Below are 21,554 nucleotides of genomic sequence, written 5' to 3'. Positions count from 1 at the left end.
GGAGGGTTCTGGAAAGTGTGGCATTCTGTCCCGCACGCTCAGGTTCTTTCGATTCCTGGGCGGACTCGTTACCATCAGGCAACCACTTCAGTTGTTGTTGTTGTCTTTTTTTTTTTTTTTTCTTTTTTCATTTTCATGAAACTGCTCTAGACAATTCCAGCCTGAGCGCAGTTTGAAAACTTTGTGTTGTCAGCAAAAAGCGTATTAATTCCATCGGGTCAGCTGTTCTCAGCAACGAAAGCATTATGAGCGATTGCCATCGATCTAATTTTTTTTAGTGAATAACACACACATACACACATGCACACACACACACACACACACACACACACACACACACACACACACACACACACATATAAATGTACATCGTTGATATTTATTAAACGTCAGTGATTTTTTTCTTCTTCAAGATTTCGAGGGCAGTAGACTCAAAAGGAAACTCACTCAACTCTCTGAAGTGAGACAAAGAAATTTACCAATTTTGAAACAGCAAACGCAACAACAACAAAACAAACTCTGCTGTATGAGGCAAAGAAAAATGCTCCGCGGAAAACAGAGCGCACAGCAGCAGCGGCAGCAGAGCCTTGTGAGCGGCAGCACTAACATTCCGTTCGTGGTGATCGTTCTCGGCATCGTGACTGAGCAACGGCTGCTCACTGAAGGGTCCACCAGCACCACACACACGACACAAACCTCCCTCACACGTCTGCCCGCCCTCAGCGACGCCCTGTTCACGGAGGACGTGGTGATGGACGTGGCGGCCAGGTCCAGGGTTGAATGCAGCAAGCAGTGTGTGCAGACACAGGGCTGCGTCATGTGCACCTTCCACCACAGTGCTCAGGCCTCACCTGGGGGGTCCGGTGGGGAGTGTCGGATGTTCGGGAGACTGCACGTGCTGGCTGACGACCATCTGCAGGCGTCTGGAGCAAAGAGTTACGGTCTGGCAGGTGGGTGGAATGTTCTGTGGGCAGTGGCTTATAATGGTAAGCTCACAGTTGGGCCAACAGCACAGTGATTGCTGTACGTATGATCAGTGGTTTCTCCACTGCATGGGAGGAAGGTGGCAAAATGGTTAAGACGCTCAGCTGCCAATACAGAGGGACAGTCAGGGTGTGAGTTCGAATCCCGCTCTCGCCCTTTCTCCCACGTTTGACTGGAAAATCAAAGTGAGCGTCCAGCCTTTCGGATGAGACGATAAACCGAGGTCCCGTGTGCAGCACGCACTTTGTGCACTGAAAAAGAACCTATGGCAACGAGAGTGTTGTCTCTGCAAAATTCTGTAAAAAGAAATCCACTCTGATAGGTACATAATATATAAGCATGCACTCAAGGTCTGACAAGCGCGTTGGGTTATGCTGCTGTCAGGTAAGATGTGTGGCGTATTATGGATTTGTCCGAACGCAGTGACACCTCCTTGAGAAACTGAAACTGAAACTCTCGCCATTGCAATGGGAAGTCATTTACAGCTTAGTTTTTTGTGAATGACCATGACTCTGAAATTAGCAGGCAAGAATGCACTGGCCCTTTGTGCTGTAGCCTTGGGGGCCAGTTGGCCTTTGGGAACTATCCCAACACCGACTGTCCTAAGAGAAAAAGCCCACTGAAGTCACAAGAATTACAGTTGTGGAAGATCATTTTAGCCACAAGAGTTACAGAAATTCAGGGAAGAACATTTAAGCAATAAGAATTTCAAGAATTAGTGAAAGAACATTTAAGCCATAAAAATTACAGGAGTTAGTGGAAGAACATTTAAGCCACAAGAATTACAAGAGTTAGTGGGAGAACATTAATTTTAAGCCATAAGAATTACAGGAATTAGTGAAAGAACATTTAAGCCATACGAATTACAATCTAGGAAGAACATTTAAGCCACAAAATTTACGGGAATTCGTGGAAATACATTTAAACCACAAGAATTACAGGAATTCATGGAAGAACTTTCAAGCCAAAAGAATTACAGGAATTACCGGAAGAACATTAAAAAAAAGAGCATAATTCATGGAAGAACATTTAAACCATAAGAACTGCAGAAGTTAGCGGAAGAACATTTAAACCATAAGAACTACAGAAGTTAGCGGAAGAACATTTAAACCATAAGAACTACAGAAGTTAGCGGAAGAACATTTAAACCATAAGAACTGCAGAAGTTAGCAGAAGAACATTTAAACCATAAGAACTACAGAAGTTAGCGGAAGAACATTTAAACCATAAGAACTGCAGAAGTTAGCGGAAGAACATTTAAACCATAAGAACTGCAGAAGTTAGCGGAAGAACATTTAAACCATAAGAACTACAGAAGTTAGCAGAAGAACATTTAAACCATAAGAACTACAGAAGTTAGCGGAGAACATTTAAACCATAAGAACTGCAGAAGTTAGCGGAAGAACATTTAAACCATAAGAACTGCAGAAGTTAGCGGAAGAACATTTAAACCACAGGAATTACAGGAAATAGTGGAATAACATTTAAACCACAAAACGCACAGGAGCTAGTGGAACAACGTTAAAGTCACAAATAATTAAGCCACAAGAATTACATAGGTTTATGGTAAAGTTTTAGCCACAAATACCATTCTTCCGTCATGAATAGTCCTGAACTGGAACAGACAGACAGACAGACAGACAGGCAGACAAAGTTTTTGGGTGTTTCCAGAGAGCGCAATATTGTTCAAACACACTCGGTGGTAATGGACAAAATTGAAATAAACACAAAAAAGGACAAGTAAGGAAAAGAAAACGAAAAGAAAAGAAAAAGCTGGTTTTACAATCAAATTGAAAAAAAAAAGATAAATAAATAAATAAAAAGATAAAGTCGAAGAAAATAAATTTTACGGAATAAAACTCGTGACAGCCCTATGAAGTGAAGTTGAAAAAAATCACCACAGAACCAGACAAGTCTCTGTGTTTGGCTCTGACACATTAATCGACCAACTTTCCCTGCGCAATTGCATCAACGAAAGCTTTTCAGTTGAACTCCATTTGCTCACCTCAAAGCGCAGACGATTTGCATGACAGCGCAAGCATTCGCTTCAGAGTGGGAAAATGTGTTCCGATCCAGATTTTCTGGTGTAACAGGCCGAACTCTACCCCTGGGTAGTTTATACCCCGGGTATAAATAGCCTAGGCTTCTTTAACACCCGGGGTTTAAACCAGCCTGGACCATGTCATACCCTCCTGGCCGGAATATAACATAGCGCCTCCCATCACTCAAGAAACGTTACAATGATCGCAAAAAAAGAAGAAGAAAATTTAAAAAAGTAATAACTAATAACAAAGGAACAATTATATGATACGTGTTTTACACAACACTTTGCTAGCAAAACATGCACAAAAAGCTAAAAGAAAAAAAAAGTAAACAATAACCGTCCAACAATTTCAAACAGTGTGCAATATACTAAAATTGATAAGAAGTAACAACATATAGCACACACACACACACACACACACACACACACACACACACACACACACACACAGATACGAGCGCACTCGCGCGCGCACACGCACACGCACACATATATTACTAATAAAGCAGCTAAAAGAGGAGCACAAGATTAAGAAAAATCGACAAAATACATGTTCTTCTTTCCGTGAAAGTGGCATACACTCTGCTAGAAAAATCAGCATGGGGTCGATGGGTGGAAAAGTTTTTAAAACAAAGACACATTATTCCCCGAGAATATTATCAAAGAAAAGATAGGCATACCGAATTCATCAGCTTGAAATACAAGATAAATACCCTCTATTTTCTTCCGTATAAAACTTGACGCGCCGAAGACAAAATATCATAAAAATGTTATATGTATCTGTGGCAAACAATTCGGCTTGCATCATTTGTTTCACTGTCAGCAGTTACGTACCTTCTTGCCCAAGTATTTCACAGAAAATAACTATTCTGCAGACGGTTTTTGGAAAGTTGTTATAAAGAGATTCTTTTGGTCGAACTTTCAAAGGCATTAGTTCATAGCCCTACTTCTACATTCCTTCAGGCCTAATGTACTTCAGAAACCCGGGGTTTAAACCAGCATGGACCATGTCATACTCTCCTGGTCGGAATATAATATAGCGCCTCCCATCACTCAAGAAACGTTACAATGATCGCAAAAAAAAAAGAAGAAGAAAAATTTAAAAAGTACTAACTAATAACAAATAACAAATAGCCCTATTTCTACATTCCTTCAGGCCTAATGTACTTCAGAACTGTGTTCATAGTTTTGGTTATCATTATCAATATTGAATTGTTTCTGTTAACAATTTAACTGCATGTTACTTTTTCATTCTACACTTCGTAGTAGTTTTCTACCTTTTCGGTTTTCCTGACTTCTCCTCTTCCCTTTGTTGTTGTTTGTTTGTTTGTTGCTTTGTTTTGTTCTGTTCTGTCTGACATCACTGATAGTGAAAAGACGCGAAACTAAAGAGAGACGTATTGGTATTGCGCGCAAACACACACACACACACACACATGGGCGCGCGCGCACGTACGCACGCAGCACACACACACACAGGAATGCATATACCACAGACCTGGAAATTTTTCTCCTCATGCCGCCTTTTCTTTCTTAAAAAAAAAAAAGAAAGAAAAGAAAGGTGTTTAATTCATTTCCTTCCCTGCAGACTGACTGTCGTTCGCGAACTTCCTGCTTTCAGAGTGGATGGACTGAACTGGTGTGTGTGTGTGTGTGTGTGTGAGCACTGTCCCTTGACACCATTGTGTGGTAACCCAGCCCTTCCTACTGCTTTCCGTCCTCTCTCTCCTGGTGCTTTCAGTGAGGTAATTGATGAATTGTGTTCATTCCCTTTCACATTGTCAGCCCGCGCCTCTGTCTTGGTTCCTGGGCGAGCCGGCCGGCAGACGTCATTGTCCCAGTGTGCCCTTGCGTGAATGACAGTCGGCACAGAGCACAGGGGCCGCTCAATAAGCATCTGATAGCCATGTGGGCATGCTGCACAGGGGCCGCTCAATAAGCATCTGATAGCCATGTGGGCATGCTGCACAGGGGCCGCTCAATAAGCATCTGATAGCCATGTGGGCATGCTGCACAGGGGCCGCTCAATAAGCATCTGATAGCCATGTGGGCATGCTGCACAGGGGCCGCTCAATACGCATCTGATAGCCATGTGGGCATGCTTACACAAAGGACTAATCCAGCTTCCTGATGTGTCCTCTCTCAGCTTTATTGCATTTCCCTTTTCTTTTAAATCACCTTTCCATGGCACCTGACCGCGTTGAAATATAAATAGGTATGCGCAAAATAATGCCCTTGAAGAAAGCTCGATCAGCTTCAACACTGTGGAACAGCTTCCTTTCAGCTGTCTCTTGTCGAAGATCTTCAAGACCAGGAACCGATCACAAGGGGAGAAATCAAGGGAATATGGGGGATTTAGGGGACTGACTAACTGTGCACTGTACTAGGCTCCGACAGAAAGTCAAGTGTTGTTACTGCGATGTGTGCACTGGCATTGTCATGACGCAGCAGAAGACAATCACTGGGTTCCAGTGCGGGGACACAGTTTGCACCATGCCTCAAATACTTTGTGTTGGCAGTGGTTGGCATTCCAGTCTGAGGTCATCGTCTTTCTGTCCTGAAGTGGTATGGTGACTGTATGGCAGGATTTTGAAAAACAAATACACCATCATTATTTGTGGCAGCACTGCTGGATCTTTGCAAAGGTTTGGAACATGTGTGTGCACCAATAAACACCTACCTTCCGTTGTTCTTCAATAAACTTATTTGGGCTCCAAACAGGCAAAACGGTTCCCAAAGCTAAGGTGATCATGAAAAATGATACCGGTAATGCCCCGTGAAAAGTTCATTGAATTTTCTGTTTCATCATAGGTAATCATTGGATTCTCAATCATTGACCTCATCAGGGTAATCTCTGGGGCAACGACAGTTACTGCATGGCAACAACGGTTCTCCCAGCGTTGATCTCCCGAACTTCAATTCTTATTCTGCGTGGCGCGTGCCTGACAGAGCAATGCAACAGACTTTAAAATCATTATTGAACGATTGTCCGTGGCAGACAACACAAAGGCTCTTAGCACGAACGTCCTGCTGTGAAACAGGCATGTTTCCCACAGAAGGGTCATCATCGTTACCCCACACAGTCATGTTTCCCACAGAAGGGTCATCATCGTTACCCCACACAGTCATGTTTCCCACAGAAGGGTCATCATCGTTACCACACAGTTATGTTTCCCACAGAAGGGTCATCATCGTTACCACACAGTCATGTTTCCCACAGAAGGGTCATCATCGTTACCCCACACAGTCATGTTTCCCACAGAAGGGTCATCATCGTTACCACACAGTCATGTTTCCCACAGAAGGGTCATCATCGTTAGCACACAGTCATGTTTCCCACAGAAGGGTCATCACCGTTACCACACAGTCATGTTTCCCACAGAAGGGTCATCATCGTTACCATACAGTCATGTTTCCCACAGAAGGGTCATCATCGTTACCACACACAGTCATGTTTCCCACAGAAGGGTCATCATCGTTACCCACACAGTCATGTTTCCCACAGAAGGGTCATCATCGTTACCACACACAGTCATGTTTCCCACAGAAGGGTCATCATCGTTAGCACACAGTCATGTTTCCCACAGAAGGGTCATCACGTTACCCACACAGTCATGTTTCCCACAGAAGGGTCATCATCGTTACCCCACACAGTCATGTTTCCCACAGAAGGGTCATCATCGTTACCACACAGTCATGTTTCCCACAGAAGGGTCATCATCGTTACCACACACAGTCATGTTTCCCACAGAAGGGTCATCATCGTTACCCCACACAGTCATGTTTCCCACAGAAGGGTCATCATCGTTACCACACACAGTCATGTTTCCCACAGAAGGGTCATCATCGTTACCCCACACAGTCATGTTTCCCACAGAAGGGTCATCATCGTTACCACACACAGTCATGTTTCCCACAGAAGGGTCATCATCGTTACCCCACACAGTCATGTTTCCCACAGAAGGGTCATCATCGTTACCACACACAGTCATGTTTCCCACAGAAGGGTCATCATCGTTACCCCACACAGTCATGTTTCCCACAGAAGGGTCATCATCGTTAGCACACAGTCATGTTTCCCACAGAAGGGTCATCACCGTTACCACACAGTCATGTTTCCCACAGAAGGGTCATCACCGTTACCACACAGTCATGTTTCCCACAGAAGGGTCATCATCGTTACCCCACACAGTCATGTTTCCCACAGAAGGGTCATCATCGTTACCACACACAGTCATGTTTCCCACAGAAGGGTCATCATCGTTACCACACACAGTCATGTTTCCCACAGAAGGGTCATCATCGTTACCCCACACAGTCATGTTTCCCACAGAAGGGTCATCATCGTTACCACACAGTCATGTTTCCCACAGAAGGGTCATCACCGTTACCACACAGTCATGTTTCCCACAGAAGGGTCATCATCGTTAGCACACAGTCATGTTTCCCACAGAAGTGTCATCATCGTTACCCCACACAGTCATGTTTCCCACAGAAGGGTCATCATCGTTACCACACAGTCATGTTTCCCACAGAAGGGTCATCACCGTTACCACACAGTCATGTTTCCCACAGAAGGGTCATCATCGTTACCACACAGTCATGTTTCCCACAGAAGGGTCATCATCGTTACCACACACAGTCATATTTCCCACAGAAGGGTCATCATCGTTACCCCACACATCGCCTTTGTGAGCAGAAGAGGTTATCAGAAATTGAGCTGTATTTGCCATTGTACCTTAGATGTCATTGCTTCTGTGTGTGATGTAAATTGTATGACATAAACTGCTGCTTCTGTAGTTTTCTTCTGTTTAGGTAGCCTGCATAAAAAGCACCCTTCGTGTCTCTCTGCACTTCGGGAACGCGCTCGCGCAGACACCCCCCCCCCCCTACCCACACATACCCCCCCAACCCCCAACCCCTCCTACAAACACACTGTTGTGTATTCATGTGTTGTTGATGTATGTGTGCATGCGTGCGCGCGGTTATGTGTGTGTGTGTGTGTGTGTGTGCTCTTCCAGGCGCAACACGTGAGCCTCGTTGTGACGCAGACTACGTTCTGGTGTGCGGCCGCTGTGTGAAGAGTGTGGCGGTGAAAACCAACTACACTGCTGCCAGAGACCACTGCAGCCAGGATGCTGACCAGGGTCACCTGGTTGTCCTGACCACTGTGGAGGACATGGACTGTATTGGGCCCTTCGTCCAGGAAAACAGTATGCCATTTATATGTATGGATATACGTATATGCCTGTGTGTGTGTGTGTGTGTGTGTGTGTGTGTGTGTGTGTGTGTGTGTGTGTGCTGTAAACTTTAACAAATTTATTTTCTCGGTCTGGAAATTCCTGTTAATACCAGATTTGCATTAAATACAGAGAAACATAGCATTTTCCCACTCATACCAAATATAGCTTGTGCGTCTTCCAGATCAAACTGTGTTTTTGGATCGTGAATGTTTTATTTCGTTTTGCCTCCGGATCAACAAGATTTTATTGGTTCATTCACAGGTTGTTCCTAGAACTTTTTTTCTTGTTGATATGGCATGATATTCTATTTCTTGTCAACAGCTGGAAAAAAAAGAAAAGAAAAAGAATACCTGGATTTACAGAATGACATTGACTATACCATCGACGCGTTTATTGCATACGGGTATTTGAAACAGAGCACTGATTTAACTAGAATGAACATATGAAAATTCTGTTCGACGACAGCCATCTTGCCTGAAAAGTTAGTCACTGTGGGACTAGTTCTGCATACGTTAGGCCAACCTGCTTTTGTTGTGAGGTGTAGATCTGAGCGGGAAAGTCATGAGAAAGCCGGAAATATGTTAAACGTTTGACAGCTACGAAAGTAGCCTACACGTATGAATTGTTCGGATACTGGCATCACATGAAAATTGTCCATGGTTAATACTAAATTCGGGGGATCTTCCGATTTCTCCACAAACTATTATGAGGAAGAATTGTCCTGTTTATATTTACCTGGGGAGGAAAGGAGAAAATATCCGACCACAGCCACGGAAAGGAATCGAGTGATTTGTACTGGCTCCACCAGCTGGCACAGGGGGGACAACTGGGCTTTTGCTCTCCACTGGGGGATATCAGCTTTGGAGTTCTCCTTCAGAGGTGTCCTCATGTCTTCCTACAGATGTTACGATTGATCACAGCATCGTCTTGTTTAAGCTGGCAGTTCTCAACCATCGCGTTTATCTGTTCAACTTCCAAATGGATTGATAAATATACATTGTATTGTATTGTCTTGTATTGTATTGTATTGTATTGTTTCCCGGTGTATGCGAGTGATACAGCTATGCGACATCAGTCCTACATGCATAACTAGGCTATTATAGAACAGCACGTGATTGTACACAACTGCCAGCCCACAAGAAAGAGTGTGACGAGAAGAAACTTCATCAGTAACTTGAAAAGAGATAGTTGAGTTGCACACAGTGCTTTTCTCAATCACCGGTCATACCGAGGAGAGGCAGAGCAAGGGGGAAATGTTCCACACATCAGTGTGCACGGCCACAGCCGTACTAAGAAATGACACAGCTCAAAGGCAACATCACCAGAGCATAGACACGTCATTCAGATCGTCAGTCTAACTGCGGTAACACTAAAGAAAATAAGCGTACAATATGAAATAACCGAAAATCGAGTTCTTAAGATCAATCGAGCCCGAAAAAGCCGTGATTAAAACTAAAAGTTTGGAACTTCGATCTAGATCTTCGATCCCGCCGATCAAAATATTGACGAAAGACTTTGACTATTATTTGTATTCGTATTTGTATTTCTTTTTATCACAACAGATTTCTGTGTGAAATTCGGGCTGCTCTCCCCAGGGAGAGCGCGTCGCTATACTACAACGCCACCCATTTTTTTGGTATTTTTTCCTGCGTACAGTTTTTGTTTGTTTGTTTGTTTTTCCTATCGAAGTGGATTTTTCTACATAATTTTGCCAGGAACAACCCTTTTGTTGCCGTGGGTTATTTTACGTGCGCTAAGTGCATGCTGCACACGGGACCTCGGTTTATCGTCTCATCCGAATGACTAGCGTCCAGACCATCACTCAAAGTCTAGTGGAAGGGGAGAAAATATCGGCGGCAGAGCCGTGATTCGAACCAGCGCGCTCAGATTCTCTCGCTTCCTAGGCGGACGCGTGACCTCTAGGCCATCACTCCACTCCAGTCATATGTAAGTACTGGTAGCTGTCCCCCCTCCCTGCCCACCCTCCTTTTCGGTTTCGTTCAACAGGAATCGAACTTGAGCCAAGAAGGCTTCGCTTCTGTTCTTGTTGTTCAAGGGTTCAAGGAGACGAAGGTGTCAGACTGGTTAAGACAGTCTGTGCGGGTCTGGGCTCGAATCTGACTCTCGGCCTTTCTCCTTAGTTTGACTGGAAAATCAAACATTAAGACGAGACGATAAACCGAGTTCCCGTGGGCAGCACGCACTTGGCGTACTGAACAAGAACCCATGGCACCAGAAGTGTTGTCCTCTGACAAGATTCTGTGGACGAAATCCACTCTGACAGGTACACAAATGTATGTGCATGCACTCCAGGCCTGACGAAGCGTGTTGGGCTATGCTGCTGGTCAGGCATCTACCGAACAGATGTGGTGTAGTGTAGATGGATTTGAAACTAAACTAGAACTAAACTGTTCAAAGGTTACCTTCACTGACAGCAAATCATCCGAAAAACTAGCACCCGGACCACCACTCAAGGTATAGTGGATGTAGGGACGGGAGTAGGAGGGGGGGGGGTGAGGGTCAGGGAGTACAAATCCAGGTTCGTATCTGAGACTCGAACTACCCATGGACAATCTGTGTGTGTGTGTGTGTGTGTGTGTGTGTGTGTGTGTGTGGAGGGGGGTGGAGGTGCGGGGGGTGGGGTGGGGAGAGGGGCGTGGGGGGGTTGGACAGGTGTGTGTGTGCGCGCGCGCGCGCACGCGCACCCATCCTGCCATTGCTCTCACACAGCAACACTCATGTTCGTCTGACCTCCTGTCTTTATGCCAACAGTCCACAGGGATTGATTTTAGACATTATTTAGATGGATTTTAAAAATATTCTTATGAATTGCTTTGCAAAAAAATGTTAAGTGTACTGCGGAAATTATTTTTTTCACCAAATATTAGTTTGAGATAGTTATTTTACTGAAAAATAGAATGTTAATTTTGCTGTCGCAATTTGATGTTTTTCTGCCCCTATTTGCTCAGTACAGTATGTGTTGTATCGTTTTACACCTTGGTATTTTCTTTTTGAATTTATCATCATTACTTGTTTTACATGTTGAGCAAATGTAGCCTATATGCAAAATTTGTGTGGAGATGCACAGAGGCCTACATGTCTGTTACAGTGGTGTTTTTGTGATTTGTACCGTGAGTATGAGCAATACGACCACATAGGAATTTCTCTTTGGAGAGCAGTTTCCAGCTTCAGTTTCAGATTCTCAAGGAGGCGTCACTGCGTTCGGACAAATCTATATACGCTACGCCACATCTGCTAGGTAGATGGCTGACCAGCAGCATATTCCAACGCGCTTTTTTAGGCCTTGAGCGCATGCACATGTATTTATGTACCTATCAGAGTGGATTTATTCTACAAAATTTTGCCAGAGGACAACACTCTCGTTGCCATGGGTTCTTTTTCAGTGCGCCAAGCGCGTGCTGTACACGGGACCTCGGTTTATCGTCTCATCCGAATGACTGGACGATCAGTTTGATTTTCCATTCAAACCCGGGAGAAAGGGCCATAGCAAGATTCGAACCCACACCCTCACGGACTTTGTATTGGCAGACGCGCGTCTTAACCATTCTCCCACCTTCATCCTCAAGATCGGAGATAACAGATTTGATTTGATTTGATTTGATTTGATTTGACTTGAATTGACACCACTCCCACCATGCTCATCACTCCTCCCCGGCTATCCTGACCCCCGCCAACCTGCATGACCCCACTACCCCTCTGCAGGTTTGTCGGGTGCCTGGGTGGGAGCGGACGACCTGGCGACACCTGGCCAGTTCCAGTGGAACGACGGCAGCAGCCTGCAGGACGACAGCCCTGTGTGGAGAGTCTCCGCTGGGGAGCCCCACAAGTCCAACACCGTGAACTGCGTTCGTCTGCAGTCCACCCTGAGGCTGTACGACGGCCCCTGCGACTCCCTCCGTAAATACATCTGTCAGACAGGTCCTGAGTAGACAGGTGCTGGCTGTGGGGACGACCGGCCACAGGGTGTGTAAGCCCACGATTTGTCGTCCATTGTCGTCACCCACCTCTTTCTCTGTTCATTTCCTCTCTCTGATTTCTCTCTTTGATTTGCACTGGGAAAAGACAAGAACCCAACTCCGATGACAAAGGAAATCTTTTTGATTAAAATAAGGGGGACTTCACGTGCGGACGTCCCCCCCCACCCCCCTTCCCCCGCGGCCCGCCACGATTTCTCGCAATTGAGAGAAAACGTGGGAGGAGAACGACCACGACTTTTAGCTATCCCATGATTTCTCTCAAAGTGACTGCGATAAATCATGGGCTTACAGGGTGCTTGCACTACAGGTGGTGCTGTCTCTGTCTGTCTGTGGGCTGCTGTCTCTGTATGTCTGTCTGTTCTGTGCCATCTCTCTCTCTCTCTCTCTCTCTCTCTCCCCCCCCCCTCTCTCTCTCTCTCTCTCTCTCCACAGTTTTGTAAACTAAGTGTCGCATTCACTACTGGCTCCTACCTCCAGAATTTCAATGGAAGAACGTGGAGCAAAATTTTGACAGACCATCAACATTAAACATTGAATCTGGTTCCGATGGTCAGTTTGTCTTGTTCATGATGAGACTGAATTCACGCGATTCTATTCAAACATACAGAACGCTTACACATTAGCCACAGATACACACAGTGAAATGTATCACATATTGGCTAAAACTGACGAGATTACAAAGATAAAGATTATACAGGTAGGCTTTTAAACTGCTCATTGTACAACATTAATCTGGTCAATCTAACTGGGTTTCGTGTGTTTAAAATACTACGTGAAAACGGCATTGATGCTGTGTGATTAAGCCAAAGTATTTGACATAAATATAGCTTAATGAATGAGTTTAAAGAAGATTAATGTGGTTTTTTGATACAATCAAAACTAGCATTATTAAAAATTGATGTTAGCGATAAATATTTACCGTTTGGCACTAATTGGGCCAACTTTGTTCGATTTTGGTCGAGAGTGTACAGAAAAATTTGTAAGCAATGGTACTTAAGTGAGAATAATTTGAATGATGTGATTTGCCTATAGTGCAGAAATCATCCGGAAAGTGAATTACTTATCCTCATTTCAATGCACTGCAAAAGCAGACAAAAGGAAAAATAACAGCTGCTGTGCATTAAACAAACTTAAAGACAACCCAAGTGATAAAAATGTCGTAAAGTTGTAAACCTGCTTTCTAGTAACATCCAAACGGTGATTTAAACCCCTTGACTGCCAGGAATATAGAAACAGAATTTTGTGTTTCAAGTCGTACACCAGTCTCCAGATCAATCAGTGCGAAAGTGAGAGAAAGGCCTGAAGATAAACCACTCTTGATAAAAATGATGTGAATTTCCAGCTTTCCCAAAGTTATTTCCCCTCTTTTGATGATGTGATCAGTGACATCACTATAGACGTGCAAGCCACGTCCATTTGCGGAATGGGGTGCGGTGGTGGGGTGGTGGGATGAGGGTGTAGATTAATTTATCGCAGAAGCGTTGCTTGTTTTTTTGTGTGTTTTTTTTGTTTTTTTAAAAAGAAGAAAATTTCTGCCTTTTTTTATTTTTTTATTTTTTTTATTTAACTATAGCGCTGAATCTTGTGCAGAGACAAATCAAAGCGCTTTCGCATAAGTCATTCACACGCATGCGTAAGGCAGAGAAAGGAGGCTATCTTGGAAAGAGGTGAGTTTTAAGGCCAGACTTGAAAAGAGCTGAGTGGGGGAGACCTGACGAAGCGAAAGAGGAAGTTCATCCCAGTTGCAGTGAAAGAACGGCGGCCAACAGTAGAGTGTTTGAATCTGGGTATGCGTAAACAGAGTGGATCCGAAGCCGATCGTAGAGAGCGAGATGGAGTGTAGAGGTGAGGGCAGCCACATTGATAGGAAGGGGCATATTTGTGAATACATTTGTAACATAGAGTGCTGATCTTGTACTTTGGTCTGTGTGAGACAAGGAGCCAATGGAGATGTTGCAAAAGAGGAATGATGTGCTCAGATCTCTTCTTTCTGAGGACGAGTCGGGCAGCGGAGTTTTGTATGCGCTGAAGGGATTGAATGGATGAAGCAGGCAAACCAGACAATAGAGTTACAGTAGTCAAGGCGAGAGAGAGAATGAAAGAAACGACAAGTCTAGATGTTACGTCGGTGGACAGATATTTACGAATGGAACTATGCACCGCAGATGACGAAAAAAGAAAGAAAAAAAAAAAGATCAACCGTCGAGTTCAACGATGATCCGATGTGTGTGTGTGTGTGTGTGTGTGTGTGTGTGTGAAGTACAAAAAAAGGATGGTATACTGATTTGTTTACAATTGTCATTGGAATTCCCCCCCCCCCCCCCGGCCTCCCGTCTCTCCCCCCTCCCACTTTTCTAGAGGGATTTAAAGCTGAATGGCCAATAAATACGTCAGTGACAGTGTCAGTGTCAGTGTCACTCTCTCAATCTCTTCTCTCTGTGTCTCTGTCTGTCTGTCTGTCTTATCAAATAATATAAATAATATGAACATTATCAGTCATTGTTGTTTTACTTTCATACTGTACCTCTGAGTGTGATCGCCTTTGTTGATGTGTCCTGATCAATGAATATGTCAAGACTCAGACACAAAACTCTCTCTCTCTGTCTCTCTCTCTGTGTCCCTTTGCCCTCTCCTCACCTCTTTACCACCACACACATGCGCACACCTAAACACACAAACACATACACGCATGCATTGAAACGCACACACTAATATGTATATTCACGTGCGCGTGCACACACACACATACACATGTGTACAGAACACATAACACACACACACACACAAACACACCACACATCACGCACAACACACACACACACACACACACACACACACACTCTCCCTGGAACAAAGTATAACCGTTTTATTTTCCGTGTTTGTTACGTGATCGATCGTGAGCAGTCGTTGTTATATATATGTATATGTATCTCTCTCTCTCTCTCTCTCTCTCTCTCTCTCTCTCTGTGTGCACTCACAGCCGTACACATTGTCAATGTAATGTTCGGTGGACTGGGTTTGAAACCAAACAATCGATAAGTGAGCTTTTGTCTTTGTTCAAGGATGGCCTTTCATTTATACATAATCGATCTTTTGGACGATTAGACACAGATAATGTTCCGAGAAGCGCTCAATTTGATTTTGTTTTAACCCCACTGAAAGAAAGTCTGTTGTTTTCAAGACTTCTTTTGTACAACCAGACAACCAACATTTTGATTAGAAGGCGTAGTTTGGGGGGTGGGGTGGATTTTAGATTACATGAAAAAACAACAACCCCCAAAACAAAAACAACAACCCAGAAACAAACAACAAAAAAATATTTCTCACACACACCGGGACACGCACGCACGCATGAATGCACGCACAAACACACACACACACACACACACACACATTAGTACGCACGCGGAAACGCTCGAACATATGTACGTTTGTGCACGCCACACGCAAGATTCGAGATTCAGGATTTAATTAAGTGTGTGTGTGTGTGTGTGTGTGTGTGTGTGCGTGCGTGCGTGCGTGTGTGTGTGTGTGTGTGTGAGCACTGAATACACATAGCGCAGACATTTAAAGTTGCTGACATTTTCACTAACGACGGTTCCATTTGATGAAAACGGTACAGTATTCAGCTTGTTCCCGAGTTGGTGTTTTTTTCTCGTGCCCTTTAATAACATTCCCATTCAGTCTTAAACGTGAACCGATTACAGTGTATCTTTGCAATATGTTTTTTCAGTATCAAAGTGAAAGTTCTAATGTCTTTGAAATACATGCAGTTTTGACTGGACTGTATCCGGCGTTTCTAAACGTAAGGTTTTGCTGACGTTCAAAAGATAGGGTTTCAGCTACACTATACGACACAATGTCTTTTGAAATCGTTATATTACATGAACGTGCACGTTTTCATTAATCAAACGACTCTTGAAATAATTTCCAGAAACGTTTGTCAATGGAACAGCTTGCGTTGTTACAAAACAGGCGCATGGCTGTGGCCCCTTTTTATCTGTTGTATTTTGTACTACGTTTGGTGTCAGGATGCCTGTCATCTTGTCTCTGATTCTGAGGATTATATATATATATGTAAAAAAAAAATTCCCCCAGTGTCCGCATTTGATTTGTCAGACCATTTGGAGCGGTGGTTGGGAAGCGACTGCCTTTTGTATGCTAACAATGCTTTGTAATGCTCTGCACACAGTTTTGGTATTTCTATAGGCTCATTATTTGTTAGTTTTATACCTAATTGTCCAGGGTATTGCTCAGCTGATTACACCCAACCAGTGGCAGTAATGTAATCGATTCATTATCTATTCTCGCAATGAAACTCACCACCATTTTGTTTTGGAATGTACCTTCTGTACTACTATACGGTATAATTATATACATATAGATGTTCATTCATTTAAATTCCCTTTTCCATAAATGTTGTCGTCGTTGTCGTTGTTGTTGTCAGTCGTCGTGGTCGATGTCTTTTTTGTGATTCTTCTTCTTATTGTTCTTGTTTCCTGTTCTTCTCCTTCTTCTTCGGCCTCTTGTTCTGGTTCTTTTTGTCGGCACAGGTAATGGCAGTAGCAGCAGTGATCGTAGTAGCGGAGGTGTTACTTTGTTGTAATTGTTTTTGGTCATTCAACTATTGCTCACCTTAGTGTTGTTATTTTGCCAGTATCATTTTACACATTAAACAACAACAACAAAAACAAAAACAACTACTAGAAAATGCCTTCGATTTTTTTTTAACCCTTGTAGACAGAGCTCAAGTGCAAATGATTTCTGGATGCATCAGTTAGGTGGTTGTGTTCGTTGCAAATCGTTGCTCTCCAGGACAACAGACTGCTTTTAGCCAGAACGCAAGCCATGGAATTCTCCTTTGAAAGTGCCAGGCACTGAGGAATAAAGGCTTGTCTCACTCAGACCGCACCGCGACCCCGCCCCCACCCCCACACCCCCTCACCTCGTCCTCCCTCACCGATATCCCCATTCTGCATCCGCCATTGTTTTTAGCTGTCAGCTCCAGCAGGAGACTTAACTCACTCAGCACGGCCAGTCCTCTCTTCTCCTCTACACAGACCCCTCGGATGTCCAGTGGGTGTCTGAATGACCCAACCTTTAGCTTCCGTCTTCAGAATTGTGGCATTCTTTGTCAACATTCATCTCTTCAGTATAAGAGCCTTCCGCTTGCAATATTTTGATGATGGTAACTGGGGTGAAACGCTGTTAACGTCGTCTCTTTCGCCGTTCGTATGGAGAGAGTTAACCTCAGTCAATACCAAAAACAATGGTAATTGTCAGTGTTCAGTGATATTGACCAACGTTCACAATGCTATCAGCCGGAAGTTTTCTCTCTGAAGCAGCGCATTCCAGTCAATTGTCCCGGAACCCAGAAGGCTCTGGATTCAAGATTTGATTTCCTTTCATTCCTCTTTGTTCAGCATCTCCATTTTATGACTGGTCGTTGAAGAAATATCATTGTACGTAGGAAAAAAATTATAGTGTGCGTAGATAGACAGATAATCATAGATCCAGCGATTGCCATGTACACTATAAAAAAATATGTTTGGCAACAACAATGTTCGAAGATAAACAGACAGATAATCACAGACCTAGCGAATGCCGTGCACACTTTCGAAAGAATTATGCGTTGCAAAAATACTGTTTGAAGATAATATTTAAACAGACAGACGGATAATCACAGACCAAGCAAATGACGTGCACACTATCGAGACATTATACTTGACAAAAACAATGTTCGTTGATAAACTGACAGACGGATAACCACAGACCAAGCGAATGTCGGTCAAACTAAGAGGGGATATCAAAAGCGACACGCAAACAGACAGACACCTGCCCACAAAATTTAACTCAGAGGAAGTACAAAATCTGGTATAAAATTTCTGATTTTGTACTCTTACGAATCGGCTTCTGTAATTCTCTTCTCACAGGTTGTCTACTTAATCGTCTTCAACGAAAAACTTCAGAACAAATGAATGTCTTAACGCATCAGAATGACTCTCAGAGTCCCACGAACTGATCACGTTTCTCCCCACCTCCGTACTTTGCACTGGCTCTACACTGAGGCGCGAATGAAATTAATACAAAGTTGCGTGTCTCTGCTTTTCTGCTTTCACCTCCACCAGAACTACTTATCTTTTTGACCTTATTAGTACTTACACTCCCTCAAGAACTATCCGCTCTTCCTTTGACTGTTACCTTCTGAAAATTCAACGTGTAAATACACGAACATAATTATGGTGAACGTTCTTTCCTCTTTGCTGCTCCTCATGTCTGGAACAACCATCCTCATCATATCCATGCATCTGATTCCATCTCTGCCTGTTGCGCTTCACTAAAAACTCGTCTTCCTAAAACCTGTCTGAAAGCACTCTCAGATGAACTCTTCTCCAACACTACCCTATGCCTGTCAGCTCACTTTGTATGTATGAGGAATGAGAGAGGGAGAGGGCGGTGAGGGAGGGGTGGGGGGCCGGGGCGGGGGGCGGGGGGGGGGGGGGGGGGGGGGGGGGGGGAACGAGTGGTCATGAATGGTTCATGTAATCTGTAACCTTTTTCTTTCAAAGTTTCGTGTATAGCGGCCTGGACTCTTAGAGAGAAAGGGTGCTATACAAACATCATTTTTATTATCATTATTATTATCATTATGATTATTTGTATCATCATCATCATCATCATCGTCATAGTAATCATCATCATCATCGTCATAAGAAGGCGGAAAATGACTGGGCACGTCATGTGAAGAGAGCAAGGTAGCATCACCCGAACAGTCCTTCACTGGACATCAGGAGGTGGGCACAAGTGAGGAAGACCAAAGAACATGTTGTGCACAACACTGGCTCAAGGCCTAGAAGCTCCCCTGGCTGGGGAACCATCAAGAGACTGGCCCAAACCAGACCACATTTGCAGCAGTTCCTCGCTTTCCGACATTCTAGAAGGCATGACGAGCAGCAAGTGAGTGGTAAAGCATATGGCTACAAGCACATAATGAAGTGTATAATGTATCCTACTATATACCAGGAAGCCCCAGAATTGGAGCGCCAGATAAGCCTCACATCTAGACAGACACTAACCCAGGTCTCCAGTCCGTGAACAACTAAACCTTCACAGCACCGGGACCCCACCACTTAACAACTAAACCTTCACAGCACCAAGACCCCACCACTTAACAACTAAACCTTCACAGCACCGGGACCCCACCACTTAACTAAACCTTCACAGCACCAGTACCCCACCACTTAACAACTAAACCTTCACAGCACTAGGACCCCACCACTTAACAACTAAACCTTCACAGCACCGGGACCCCACCACTTAACAACTAAACCTTCACAGCACCGGGACCCCACCACTTAACAACTAAACCTTCACAGCACCGGGACCCCACCACTTAACAACTAAACCTTCACAGCACCAGTACCCCACCACTTAACAACTAAACCTTCACAGCACCGGGACCCCACCACTTAACAACTAAACCTTCACAGCACCAGGACCCCACCACTTAACAAAACATTCACAGCACCGGGACCCCACCACTTAACAACTAAACCTTCACAGCACCAGGACCCCACCACTTAACAACTAAACCTTCACAGCACCGGGACCCCACCACTTAACAACTAAACATTCACAGCACCGGGACCCCACCACTTAACAACTAAACCTTCACAGCACCGGGACCCCACCACTTAACAACTCGACTTGAACTCCGCCTGCTGTATGACACTGATAGTCACCCAGTCACAGACGAGAATGATTTACGTTGACGTGCAATAGCCGACTGGTCAAAGCGTTGAACTTTCAATCTGAGGATCCCGGGGTTCGAATCTCGGTACCGGCGCCTGGTAATCCAGTAATCCATGTCAGCCTTTCGGTGGGCTATAGAAACAAGAAAATACCCAGCATGCACAACCCGGAAAACGGAGTATGGCTGCCGACATTGGGGGGTAAATAATGATAAAAGGGTCATATATGTAAACCGTTACATGTCTGCTTGAGTGTGTATGTAAGCGTTGTTGCGGCATGTATGGTCTCCTCTGCATGGGTTGTCGCTGGAGACAATACGTGCAGTTTCACTGCACACATATAAGTATATAATTTTTATTATTATTGTAAGACAATATTGTCGTCCCTCTACACTAACTGTTACTGTTGTGGGGAATGAGTGAGGAGTTGTGACTTCGTTGAAGGGCTGTGCCCTCGCAGACAAGATAACACACACACACACACACATTACATCCCCACCTTTCTCACCACAAACACGAATGTACTCTCAAACACACACACGAAATACATGCTCATGCATGCACTCACACAAACAAGCGCACAACTATCTCATACGCGCGTGCGCACACAAACACGTGCACACAGCAGCAGTGTATAGAGGGGCGACAATATGTGCAGTGGGGCTGCACGAAATGTCGCCGGCGACAATCATGCAGGGCGACAATGCATGCCGCAACATTAGCACCAGTGCAGAGGACCAGCAATATATGCAATGAGGGCTGCACGTATTGCAGCCGGCAACAGGCGTGATTGAAGCCTGATTGAATTACACAGGAAACGAACGACGAACGTCTTGTGACAGCTGTCCATCAGCACTGTCCAGGTAGGCAGCCTGTTGTGCAATTGACTCCGTGTTTGTATAGCGCTTAGAGCTTGGTCTCGACACTGTCATCGTCTGCCTCATCATCATCATCATCATCAAGTGGTATAGTATAGTTGTCAGTATTCAAGCTGCTGCTCCTTTAATGTTATTTATTGTTATTGTTCATATAAAAATACCTATAGGTGTAGAACATGCTATCGATTTTATCTTCGTGGAAATATTACGAACTGCCCTCCATTACTTTTTCATGTTGTATAATATATATATATATATATATATATATATATATATATATATATATATATATATTCTGTTTTGTTCTATTTTTCCTTTTCAGTTTGATCTATTTTATCTTATTTTGTATGGTTTAATCTAATTTAGTTTAATGTTATTTTCTTTTGTTTTGCTTTATCTTATTTATGTTGATTTATTATATATTTTTTTCATGTTATCATCCGTTGGTTTATTTCGCATCATTGCACCTTGAAAAGGGCCATAATCCTTTCCAGGCCCTTTCAGACTCACGAAGAATCGATGAATGGACTGGTCTGGTTCACATTTCTTCTTCTTCTTCTTTCCCCCCCTCCCTCAACCTGTGTCTTCTTTTTCTTCTTCTTCTTATTCGTCGTCTTCGTCGTCGCCGCCGAAGGTTGCTGTTGCTTCTTCTTCGA

At 44.0% G+C, this 21,554-nt stretch overlaps 1 protein-coding gene across 1 annotated transcript; it reads left to right on the top strand.

Moving 5' to 3' along the window:
- The first annotated feature begins 541 nt into the window (after positions 1-541).
- Positions 542-12,282, top strand: LOC143289613 (uncharacterized). The gene is made up of 3 exons (XM_076598655.1): positions 542-950; positions 8,050-8,241; positions 11,995-12,282. Exons 1-3 carry the CDS (start codon positions 542-544, stop codon positions 12,219-12,221), a joined length of 828 nt encoding a protein of 275 aa, XP_076454770.1. The 3' UTR covers positions 12,222-12,282.
- Positions 12,283-21,554: the final 9,272 nt, after the last annotated feature.

This window comes from Babylonia areolata, chromosome 14 (genome assembly GCF_041734735.1).
Source record: "Babylonia areolata isolate BAREFJ2019XMU chromosome 14, ASM4173473v1, whole genome shotgun sequence".
Lineage (NCBI taxonomy): Eukaryota > Metazoa > Mollusca > Gastropoda > Neogastropoda > Buccinidae > Babylonia > Babylonia areolata.
The sequence above is the reverse complement of the archived record's forward strand: the minus strand, read 5'-3'. Positions and strand labels throughout refer to the sequence as shown.